Source organism: Ischnura elegans, chromosome 5 (genome assembly GCF_921293095.1).
Source record: "Ischnura elegans chromosome 5, ioIscEleg1.1, whole genome shotgun sequence".
In the NCBI taxonomy this organism is placed as follows: Eukaryota; Metazoa; Arthropoda; class Insecta; order Odonata; family Coenagrionidae; genus Ischnura; species Ischnura elegans.
Window position 1 is genome coordinate 41,982,176 of NC_060250.1, and position 11,991 is coordinate 41,994,166.

General features: G+C 38.5%; 3 protein-coding genes across 7 annotated transcripts; 2 read left to right on the forward strand and 1 right to left on the reverse strand.

The window, feature by feature from the left end:
- Window positions 1-1,923: 1,923 nt before the first annotated feature.
- On the reverse strand, window positions 1,924-7,658 carry LOC124158764 (probable serine hydrolase). 5 transcript variants are annotated; one of them, XM_046534064.1, is made up of 2 exons: window positions 7,124-7,588; window positions 1,924-3,007 (listed from the first exon to the last, which is right to left on the reverse strand). In XM_046534064.1, the coding sequence occupies exons 1-2, from the start codon at window positions 7,242-7,244 to the stop codon at window positions 2,172-2,174; spliced, it is 957 nt and encodes a 318-aa protein (XP_046390020.1). In that variant the 5' UTR covers window positions 7,245-7,588; the 3' UTR covers window positions 1,924-2,171. The 5 variants fall into 5 exon arrangements, 4 of the variants coding, with proteins under 4 accessions (XP_046390020.1, XP_046390022.1, XP_046390021.1 ...); XM_046534066.1 differs by lacking the exon at window positions 7,124-7,588 and adding an exon at window positions 6,994-7,054; XM_046534065.1 differs by lacking the exon at window positions 7,124-7,588 and adding an exon at window positions 6,837-6,986.
- Window positions 7,659-7,764: 106 nt separating this feature from the next.
- On the forward strand, window positions 7,765-9,890 carry LOC124158763 (probable serine hydrolase). The gene is made up of 2 exons (XM_046534061.1): window positions 7,765-8,462; window positions 8,553-9,890. Exons 1-2 carry the CDS (start codon window positions 8,309-8,311, stop codon window positions 9,398-9,400), a joined length of 1,002 nt encoding a protein of 333 aa, XP_046390017.1. The 5' UTR covers window positions 7,765-8,308; the 3' UTR covers window positions 9,401-9,890.
- LOC124158762 (probable serine hydrolase) lies at window positions 9,428-11,479 on the forward strand. The gene is made up of 2 exons (XM_046534060.1): window positions 9,428-9,889; window positions 10,027-11,479. Exons 1-2 carry the CDS (start codon window positions 9,559-9,561, stop codon window positions 10,863-10,865), a joined length of 1,170 nt encoding a protein of 389 aa, XP_046390016.1. The 5' UTR covers window positions 9,428-9,558; the 3' UTR covers window positions 10,866-11,479.
- The last annotated feature ends 512 nt before the right edge of the window (window positions 11,480-11,991 follow it).

Sequence of the window (11,991 nt, forward strand, 5' to 3'; positions counted from 1 at the left end):
CCACAATAGGGTGGTTTCCTAATAATTTTTAATTGCCTAAATCGAGTACGTATTTCATGCTTTTAGATTGTTAAATGACGATACATATATATTTTTCGGGATTAAATGAAAAGTGAAAATTTTTAAGAGCATGAAAATGAATTGGCTAAGTATGAATGCTGGGAAAAGCCCGGGTGACGTCATTCTGGTTTTGGCTGCCACCGTGTGAGACCACCTTGGTGCGAGGCTATGAGCACCGATACGATGCAGGCTGCTAGCAGGTAGCAGAGTACCCAGCCAGCACTGTAGTACTTGGTTTAAATAAGGATTATTAATACCCTATCAATTGAAGGAAACTTTTCGACCATAAGCAATTTAAATAGGTGATTATTAAGAGATGTTTCCCTGAGCTCTTTGCATCATGTTAATTGCAAGCTCTTTGCAATTGTTAATCTCAGACGATGTAAAACTACTGACTACTCGTGTAGCATCTAGACTCCTGTGACATCACCTAGAGTGGCATCACATGGTTGCCAATCTGGCCTTTTACAAATAAGGTTAAAACTGACCATTATTACCATTCGTCTAAACTGGGATTTCTAAAACCAAATAATTTGTAAATTATAAACACACTATTAGTGGGTAACAAATTGCAATCAATGCCTTTCGCTTTCTTTGATGAAGGAAACTACCCTATTGGGAATCACTAACAAGTTCATTGCCTCTGAGGTCATAATGACCTAAATGGGCACTTCATTTTCACACCGCTTCGGTCATAATAACTGAAGACTGTGTTACTTTTTTGGCCTCTCATAGCATGCTGTTGGTCACAGGGAGGCACTTCTATGCCGATGTGACCGATACAGTGCACATAGCCGTATACCCATGAAAACACAGATGGAAAGGACCCAAATATTACTGTGAAAGGAATAAGAAAAACTTTTTGGTGTAATGGGTGAATTCATATAAAAATCCGTAGCAGGGAACATGTTAAAGATAAACGAAGTAATTGCTCGGCATTAGCTTGGTGATTGCATCATTGTTAGTTGTCCTTCAAATGGATACCATCATAAAAGAAAATATTTAGGTGACCTATACATTCTGATGTATGATGCGCAGCCTATTTTTGACCTCCCTAAAACTGAAAAATTTATGTAATACATATACAGCAGACTCCCGATTATCCGGTTGCTGTTTATCCGGGTTGCGGGTTATCCGTGCATGATTTTCACTTTTGCTAAATTTTTCCGCGATCTTTTTAAAATAAAAAAATCCGACGTAAAATTGTCGGAATTACTGCATTAATGCTAGGATACACCGGACTTATAATTTCCGTTAGAATTCCCTTTGTAAAACGGATGCGATCGCGCGCTAGCAGCATTCAAGGGAGCACCGTGTTCCTGTTTCCCAAGCCTCGCTGTGCGCGACCGCACTCCGTGATCGCGGATACACGTCCCGCAGCAATTGCAACCCGGGCAACTTGTGCGAGACGCGACTACGTGGCGTGGTGCCTGACAGTGTAGTTTCTGACATCGAGCATTGGTTTTGAAGCATCCTTGCAAACCACTTTTCTGTATCCGTGATCACACAGCCACGGATGTGTAGTTTTCGAAACCAGGCCTTATATGGAGCATTAATAAGACGAGTACAACCATGTTACCGCCGATAAAAATATCGCGAACTGGCGAAGAAAGCTCTCATTAAGTCCGGGAAGCACTCTAAAATAAAATAACAATACATTGTTTGTTTTAGGTAAATTATGAACACGGCAAAAAATTACGTGAAAATTTGGGTTATCCGTGTTTTCCGATTATTCGTGCCGTCTCTCCCCATCATTAGCCCGGATAATCGAGAGTATACTGTATATGAGAAAATACGGTCCAACGCACAAACCCATATTTTTACAGTATTACAATGCAACATAACGTAAAAAGACAAAAAATATCTAAATGAAATATGTATATTTTCCCTGAATGAAATACAACAGTAAATACAAATTGAAATCATTCAGCTGATGGTTCATGACTAAGAGGTGAATTCCATTTTGAAATGGATGAACAAAATGACACTAAAAATGCACAGATGAATTTTTCTGGGCGTAATTCGTAATATAAGGCCAATCTTTGTGAGCACAGACTTAGCCTATCATAATATAAATAATTATTTAAAAAGTGGTATATTATTCCCAAGGGCTAAACATCCAAAAATTGAGCTATCAAAGAACCAGCTGCAGATGGTTCATTCAAGTGGAAATGATGAGTTCCATCAACTTCATGAAATTCAAATTTCTTAGCTGATTTCCGGATGAATTGAAGAGCATTATGATAATCTTTTTCAGATATAAAATTAACACCAGACTTCCCTTTCAAGTTTAGCACTTCACACTTAATGTTTTCTGCCATACTGTAAATAAGAGAAAGGGGAAATGCAGACAAGTCACTGGTTGTACTGTTAAGCCGAGGATCTCGTGAAAAGGAATACTTTCCACACGGCATCTTCACAGCTCCCCTTTTGAGAAGCACTCGGCATGATTCTTCAGTTAGGGAACCTCTGTAGCCCTTGAACAGACGTGACACTAGCTCATCATATGTAAACCGTGGGCCAGTCTCTAAGCTCATGTGATTGTTTTTTAAACACCGCTGAATAATATCCTGAGCATCTAGCACCAACTGATTAGGAGAAATTGCCATTGGCCTGGCCATATCTAACATGATCAGTTTATCAACATCATCAGGAAAAACTGCAGCATAAAGAAAGCCATACGCCCCTCCCATTGAATGTCCCAAGATAGATATTTTGTCCCACTCAAAGTATTTGACCACTTGACGGAGCACTAGTAAACCTTGAGATGAATTATAGCAAGTGTTATATGGATACCATGAAGAGAAACCATGACCTGGCAAGTCCAAAGCAAGCAGGCTAACATTTTTTGGAAGGAGAGGAGCGATTCCATCAAAGGTAGCAGCATTATCCTGCCAGCCATGAAGACCAAGTAGAGGTTTTGAGTCTGGGTCTCCCCACCATTTTCCTGAAAACAAATTTATGTTACTGTTAAAACAATAATCAATAATTATTTCCAATACAAGCTGGATTCACCTGAAGTCATGATTACACAATACATTAATCCGTACAAGCTACCGCCAAAATGCTTGAATAAAGTTGGTGGACTGAAATAAAAAATGTACCATTGCATGAACCAAATTAGAAAAGGTTCTATTTTCTTTACAAGCATTCGCACAAGTAAGGTAGTTACTCAGTGCATTTTTCAATTCATTTACACATTCATACGTATAGTTAGGCGTCAACTCATATGAGTTAATGAGCAATATAACCAGCCCTTCGGCAATGGTATAAAATTTGGAACAAATTTGATGGGTATGGGTCTGGTTGGCTCTTCTCTTCAATGTCACATACCCAGACATTCACTCAGGGGTATGCTTGGGAAACATATGGCTTGTCTCTTTTGATATTTTGTTATCAATTTTATCACATCAGAAAGCCAGAAATATTCAGTAATTTATAAATGTATATATGTAACTTCCATTACACCAAAAGTTTAAGTCATTGTTGGTTATTAACTGAAATTATGAAACATAAGTACATCAAAAAGTAATGAAATGCCACAGGATTGATACCCCTGGGCCAGTGGTCTTCTCAACAGAGGTAGTCACCATGAGAATAAATATTTCATGAGGGCAGAAGCCGCCAAAAATCCAACACAGCTGCAATCTTGCAATAGTGGTCAACAAGATCACTTCCCACATATACCTTGCGATCTTGATCATCTATCGCTGATCCTTTAGTGGTTATCTACAGAAAACTCTGTGGAATACTTTTATAGAATATTTTTCAATTTCTGTAGGAACAGCAAATCATGGTTTCGTTAATAGTGGCCCACGCTATCCTAATGACAGCGTGGGATTCCCTATCCCATTCCTTGCTTCCCTATCCTTGGAGGCGTCGTTGGGCTCTCATTGTGGCGACGCCTCCAACCCTTTTTCCTTCCTCTGTCCTTCCCCACCTGAGGTGAGTGAGTGAAAAGTCTCGGACAGAGACCTCAGGAAAGACACCCCGTGAGCCTACCCTGTGTATTTGTTTTCGCTATCCACAAATGCCTTGCGATCTTCTTGACCTGTCACTGATCCTATTGTGGAAATGGCCAACAAATAACAGAAGACCTGTATGGAATCTATTAGCAGATTTTTATACAAATTCCAATCATGTAATGAGTTTCAACCAAATATGTAGTAAATAAGATTCAGGAACATTACAAGATCATATATGGAGCTCATCAAGCAGGAAGTTCACGAGATGCTATATAAGGTGGAACATGGCAGTCATTGCAGAGACACAGTGTGATTAGAAGACTTAAAAAGATTTGAAATGGAAAAAAATGGGTATTCATTAAAGGTATTCTATGCTCCCTGATTATAACAAGAAGGGTTAATTATTGAAATGTTCAATTGAAGTTTACTTTTTATGGAGAAGTACAAGGTAAAATCGTGGAGATATAAGATGAAATTTTGTAGAATTGATATCTTAAACAAGAACTTCCATGAAGGATTTGAGTTAGGTTTTATAGCACCTATGCCTTACTAGAAGCATAATGAATAGGCATTAGATAGTAGATAATGAATGGGCATTATTTTCAGTTGACGAATCAGTTTTAAGAACATCAGCACATGTAAATATTGCTATGCTATAGAACGTACTTCGTTAAAAAATAAGTCATAGAATTACATGGTTGATGACATATTGTACGAGTGATAGGTAAATCTGCAAATTTTAAAATTCAAAAAAGCACGCTCAAATTGTTCAGATCATATTGTGGAACACATTTTAGCACAGGGGTCTACTGTAGCCCGGTTTCAACACAAAACCACTGGATGGATAGGTACCTAAGATATTAGTACTCTGTAGGAGAGAGGAGGCCAAGACTAAGATCTAACTAAGAAAAGAAAAACTTGAGGAAGTGAAAGATTGCTGTAACCTAGGATGCTTAGTAATAAGCGGATGAGAGATGGAAGCCATGGAAGTTTGAGAGAAATAACCCAGAATAACCCAGGCTTTATTGGATTTCTACGAGAAGAATATGCAATACTGTTAAAGCAATAAAAATATGCATTTAGCACGGAAATGATTCATCACAAGTTAAATTTGGAGAATATTATACATACATGTACTGTATATAGAATTTAAGGATGTGAGTATTTGAAGAATAGAGCGAAGTAACAAAGAAGACCAACTAAAACAACAAAGTAATGATGGAGTCAAGAAAAGGTAAGGAAAAAAGAAAAGTTCAATGAAAGCACATGACTTGCTTTCCAATGGAGGCCAGTGTGAGTATAGCTCTGCAGTCAATAAGATCATCAAGCAACAACAAGAATCTATAAAACAAGCAGCTTCCAGCACCTGGGATTGCACTTGGCAGGAAAAATATTGCCCAGTGCCTGTCCAGTTTGTAATTAGTCAATGCGCAAAAGCAAAGTATACAATTGCCAGCCTTGGCAGGGTTAAGTCCTCGCCTGCCAAACCATAGGTGGCAGGATCGAGTCCCGCCTGGGTAAATTGCATTTTTCCAGGGCATGGGCATTGGTGAATACGTCCTTCTTTGTAGATTCCCTGTTGTAAAGGCCATAAATGTGCTGTTTTTGGGGAAACGAAATAAATAAATCATATTCATAACAAAGACTGGAAGAAGTTCAAAACTAATTACAGCAGACCTTTGGTTCTCTGTCCTAATGAAGGAAGTAGACCAAGCTGATTATTGACAGAGAAGGATCATCGATTCATGACAATTTTCTCAACAATTTACACTTAAATTTCAGTCCCATAGCCTTCATGTTCCTTTGGTGACCATTCTATTTAAATAATTGCTATTCTAAGGAGGTGGTTAATAAAAGAGGCTGGGAAAAAGAGAGAGAGCTGTAGTGTTTGAGGAGACTGGCTGAGGAAGTGGTAGGAAAACAACACCAGAAACAGTTAATCAAATAATAGATTATCATTGGACCATTGTACTAAAACGGTGGATAGAGAGGGCATAGCTCATCTTGATAGAATCAAAACTACATGTGCATATCTAATTTATGATAACGCTTCAAAATTCAATGTATGATTTAAGAAAAAATATTTTTGAAACCATATTTACATCAGCAAAATTTTCTTGGAGTGTACGAAATTGAACTAAATTCATATCCCAGGTATTCACCATTCATAACCTCCTTCTGATGCTCGTATCATAAATATATATTTACTTCTTAAGAACAATCAGACGAAGAAAATGGAAGGCCTAACTAATAGGCCAATTTTTCATCTGATGAAGAATTTAATTAAGGCACTTCTGGACCGAAGGAATGGCAAAGGGTGACCTTGAATAATAAATATTTAAGAGGTGATATTTGGTGAAAAGAAGAGAAATATGTTAACAAGAAAAGATTGGCTGAAAGGAGAATTGAGAGGAGAGCCAAGTCAAATCCAGTGACTAAATTATGTTTTCTAGTAAGTTCACCACCTATTCAAAACACAACTAATTCTTTAGCATTCAACGAATTTCAATTTTCTGGTAGCAGGTACATGCTCCTGAACCTGTAAGGTCTCTACATAAGACACCTACAATAAAATATACTTGAACTTCCCGCTTCTCACAGATTTTCATGGTTTCAAAGTGCCCAACCGACGTTGAATAATGAAATAGTTTAGTCAGAGCCTAACAACTGATTGTCAAGCTATTTAGCAATGGACGACTCTTTCAAGGCGGCTAACAAAGCTACTTTGTTTTAGAAATTAAAAAAGTTCAGATTAACCGTTAAACGCACTGAAATGTTCTAAAATATGGTAGATGTTTAGGAGTTTGATACCTGAACTTCCAGATAAGCGTCCAACACATCTGACATGGTACATTTTTCAATTTAAGTGTATTGCCTACATTAGGAAAATATTTGCTAACCCGCTTGAAATCCACTAAACGTTAACCATTCCCTAAAGTAATATTTGCACATGACCGATAAAACCAACCCGACTGATGCAACACGGTCTTCATGTTACCAAGGGCACAGAATATAGGAGGATAACACCCGTTTCCATACACCTGTGTACTAAATAAATAGATAGAGGAGATAGATAGAGATAAATAAACATATTCAACCTGCAACGTGTCCCCATGGTACCGGAATATTTATTTCGAAGGCGTTCCCAGACGATTTCCATTTTCGGCAGTTTCCCAAGAAAACAGATACAGGGAAACGAAATCTCTGAAGATTTTGCATACTACCCTCAGTCAAGCAAAATAAGACATGTACATAGCAAAATTCGACTTTTGAAACGTACGAAAAAGTAGAAATTGAACTGCTTATCAGCTTCCACGTCAAGTCATATTTGCACGGATAGTGTGACCCGGTTCCAGTAACCAAGATAAGAATCAGATCGCCAGAACGTTCTTATAAACCTTCGGTACATACGCTTCCGACCAAAAATACAAAATAAACTTGAACTAGCCTTCAAGGATTAAAGAAAATTTAATCTTTAACTTGACAGGGTGCTCTCATCGCATGAACTGTCAAACGGGTATGAATGAATCAGACTGGATTCTTATGTTCTACACGGGTTCTACATGGGCTCTTAATGTTTCTTGGGGTTCTTGGGTTCAGACTGAACGACTCGTTTTGTTCTTCGTGTTCATTCGTGTTCTTCCAACTCCGGCTCTTGAAATGAATCGAAAACTATCGCATGTATCGAATATGATCGATTCGATCGACTTCGTGTGTGAAGGGAGGGGGAAGTGTACAATCGCGGGGAATTAGTGGACCTTTGATAGAAATTCGTCTTTAGACGCCAGTGTTCTGACTTAACAACATTTCAGGTTGTAGTTTACGGAAGACAATTATTGCACCCTTAATTATTTCCAATTGTTAATATCGGAAAGGCTTAAACGCTGCTAATTATTCATTGAGATCCTTCTTATAACCCTACCTCGGGGATCATTGAAGATTCCCTTCGATTCTCCCGACAACTTGACGGACGAGTTTGCACGAAGCCTGACTCTGCTCATCTTAAGGTTTACCTCTACTTTCGTCAGCTGCAGTGATAGCAAGAACCTATGGCCAATGAAGTCTGTTGTAAAGTGAGTCCTTCGATCAAGAACGCAACAAGTAGTGTCCTCGTCATCAGTCTCTAAAGACAGTACCATAAAGAAGTCTCTTGAGCTTGAGATGACGTGTATTATATAGCTATGAATTGGCTCAGTTTTCGTTACCTCTAAGACCGCCGTCAAGTTTGTGTGGATTATTGTGCTTGCTGTTGTTTCTCGCATGAATAATAGCTGTTAATAGCTATGCGGTTGTTAACGCGGTTACATTCGTTGAGAGCCGTGTGGTTAGCTCCTAGACTCTTGAACTCTCGTAAAAGGTTATTTTCCCAAGGATATGGTGGAAGCAATATCACTGTTACAGATATTACTGTACCGGTCCCTTGGGGGAGTGTTGCAGGTAAGGGCTTTGCTCTGACCAGTCAATGATTCATTATTCGGCTCTTTCTTCTTGTCTTGCCAGTACATCATTTTTCTTCTTCACCTTTAGGGAAATGGTGGGGTGCAACTGATGTACAACCAATCATTGCCGTCCATGGATATGAGGATAATGCTGGAAGTTTTGACGGGTTAGCTCCTCTGTTAGTTTCTGAAAGTACAAGTGTTCTAGCTATTGACCTACCTGGGCATGGTCTTTCTTCGCATTACCCTTTAGGAATGGCTTACAATTTTATGGATGGAGTTATACTCTTACAGATATTATCAAAATATTTTAAGTGGGATAAAGTAAGCATCATCGCGCATTCATTTGGTAGTAAAGTAGCATTTACATACGCTGCCTTTTTTCCTGAGAAAGTGGAGAACTTGGTCGGAATTGATTGCGTTAGAGCCCACATAACTCAGAAAGAAGAAGATGTTGTCTATCATTTAAAGACAACTATTGAACACGTACTGAATTTGGAAGAAAAAATGTCCAAGAACAAACCTCCTGCATATAGCATGGATGGAATGATCAGTTTGGTGCAGCGTGGCAGTAGAGGACCAATGTCGAAGAAGTGCATCGAAACAATTTTGAAGCGTGGGGCTAAAAAATCAGATATAAACGGTAAATTTTGTTTTTCTCGAGATCCCAGGCTAAGAACTTTGCCGTTTGGTAGACTATCTGAAGAAATGCTATTTGCATGTGCCTCTCGGGTATCTTGTAACGTTCTTCAGATAATTGCCAATCCTGGTTGGAAATTAGGTGATTCTGAAGCCCGCAGGAAAACTGATGAGCTGATGAAGAAGGGGGCTAAAAGGTTTGAAGAGCATGTCGTGGAGGGATCTCATCACATTCACGTGGACGCACCGGAGAGAGTTGCTCCGATAGTGAAAAATTTTATCGCGATGCAATGTTAAAGAATGAATTTGCCATTTTCATTGAGGAGTCGCGACCTTCTAGGATAGCCCTATTTTGAGCAGAGGCCTTAGTAATCATTGCATTCCTATGTCATCATGCCGCTAATGTCAAAGATACGGCAACGCTGTTGAACTAGCCGGAGATTGCGAAAGGGTTGATGAGGCTGTTGGGGCTGGCATTATTATTTCACCTCAGTCGTCACCAGAGTTTATCTTCCGCGGAAATAGTGTTGGTTGGACTTTGGTCTAGTGAGAGAGAATGGAGTAAATCCTTATTTTGTAATCATGTGAGAAATGACAGTGCAATAACGAAAATATCGATCCAACGAGCGTCTGCCTTCAATTTTTTAAAAAATATTTCTTTGATTGGAGAAATGAAGCTGTTGGTCCATAAATGCATAATACGGCAATTAACTATTAGTTCCGTTCGAAAATTCTCTAAAGACGTTAAGGAAGTGAAAATCCCTGTACCATGGGGTCACATTTCAGGTATGCTTGATTTCGTTTGAAGATTTTTGGTGGAAAATTTAGTGTTGTCGTTTTCCTCAGAATGGATTCTATTTTGTTGTCTTCTACATCTTGGGTATTCGTCGAGTGCTTTTAAATTCTCATCCGTTAATTACTAGGAAAATGGTGGGGGCGAACTGATATCCAGCCATTACTCGGTCTTCATGGTTGGCAGGATAATGCGGGTACTTTTGATGGAGTGGCACCATTTTTACCAGACCACATCAGCCTTTTTGCCATCGACTTTCCGGGCCACGGTTTATCATCCTGGTACCCTTCAAGTATTTGCTACAATACGATGCAGGAGCTATTAACTATTCGACGGATTGTTAAGCATATGGGATGGGAACGTGTGTCACTTCTTGGACATTCTATGGGAAGTGAAATAGCGTTCCTGTATGCGTCTGTATACCCGGAAGAAACGGAGACTTTGATAGGTCTTGATTTGGCTAAGCCTGTAACAGCAAAGCCTCAACGTGTCCTTCAGAAAGCAGGTTCAATTGTGGAGAAGGTTTTACAAATGCACGATATCAACCGAGAGAAATCTCCTAGGTACACTTACTCGGAGTTGGTCGAAAGACTTCATAAGGGCTATAAAGGATCACTCTCCAAAGATTGCTGTGAAATTTTGTTGAAACGTGGAAAGGTACAACTTCCTTGTGGTAACTATTATTATTCCAGGGATCCACGACTTAACGCAAGTCCGGCCTTACTGTCGGAATATCCTCTTAGTCTTCTCATGAAATTGGCTAGTAACATAAAATGTGAGGTACTAAATCTTAAGGGTAAACCTGGGAAGGATTTTGAGAACCCAAAATATTACCATGAAACTATTGATATTTTAAGAAAATCGGCTAAAAGACTTGAGTTTCATGAAGTTGAAGGTACTCATCATTTTCACCTGAGTAATCCTAGACCAACAGCAGACCATATTATTAATTTTTTGAGTGTAAAGTAATGTGATATTAGTAATGAATAATTTCTCCTTGTTTTGCAACCAATCATACTCTAACCGTGCTCACTGGATGACCACCCTCTTTACTTAGGGTTGTATTTTCAATGTTAGTCATTGCTTAAGAAATCTACCTGTTTCACTCATTGTTGTGCGCACAAGGCTTTTGTCTGCAAAGTATCCTTTTTGTGTACTGGAGATATGGAATTTATGCAGTGAAGTGGCAACGTAAAGGTCCTAATTTGCATATTTTCAAATTTCCATGAGTATTTTATGAAGGAGTTACCAGTATTACTTCCATCGAATTTTATAAGGTAAAGATAGTGAGAAGATGACTTTCTGTTGGTTTTTGATCACACTAATCACTTGTTACCAAAATGTGTCACAGCATACTGGAAGGGTACTTTTGGCTGTGGATGATCAGATATATTTATATATTTGTAGTTGTCTTTTTTGAGAGCCGTCAATGATTGTTATTTTCGTATATGAAAATGATTTTTGCTCATGAAGTATTTGTTACCATGTTCATAGTATATCACTGAGACCATTCAGAATATGATTGTTATTTTACAAAATGTTTGTTTCACTACTACTGTTATTAAATTATTTTACATACTGGAGTTTAGTGTATAATAATTTCTTTCTCAATGGGGGTGATCTGTGACAATTAAAATAAGCGAGATAATTTAGTATGACATCAAATGTATGGCATCAAAACTATTGAGGAAGTATAAATTGCTTTAAATTTTTCATCTCATGAATGATAGTTTAAGTGATGCTTGGTTCTTTTAATGAATCAAATAATTAACCTAATTCCATATTACCTTAGTCACTGTTAATTGGAAAGCCCTCTTTCAAGTCTTCAAGGTTACTGAGCACCCTCTTTTATATTCACCATCATAAATGCTGGTTTTCTCGCATAGTGATGTATTATTATAGATGACTGCGAATGGTGCATTAATGCTGTTTTTTTTTTTAATAATTATGAGAAGTGGGTCCTAAGATGGAAAGGATTTGATGGTGAAGTTGGACAAGGGGAATGCATAGTTGAAGTGGGCTAGTGTGATCAGGGGCGGTCTGGCCAGATTAGTTGGTTGGCAATCGCTGAGGGCCCCAACAATACTCATGTCTA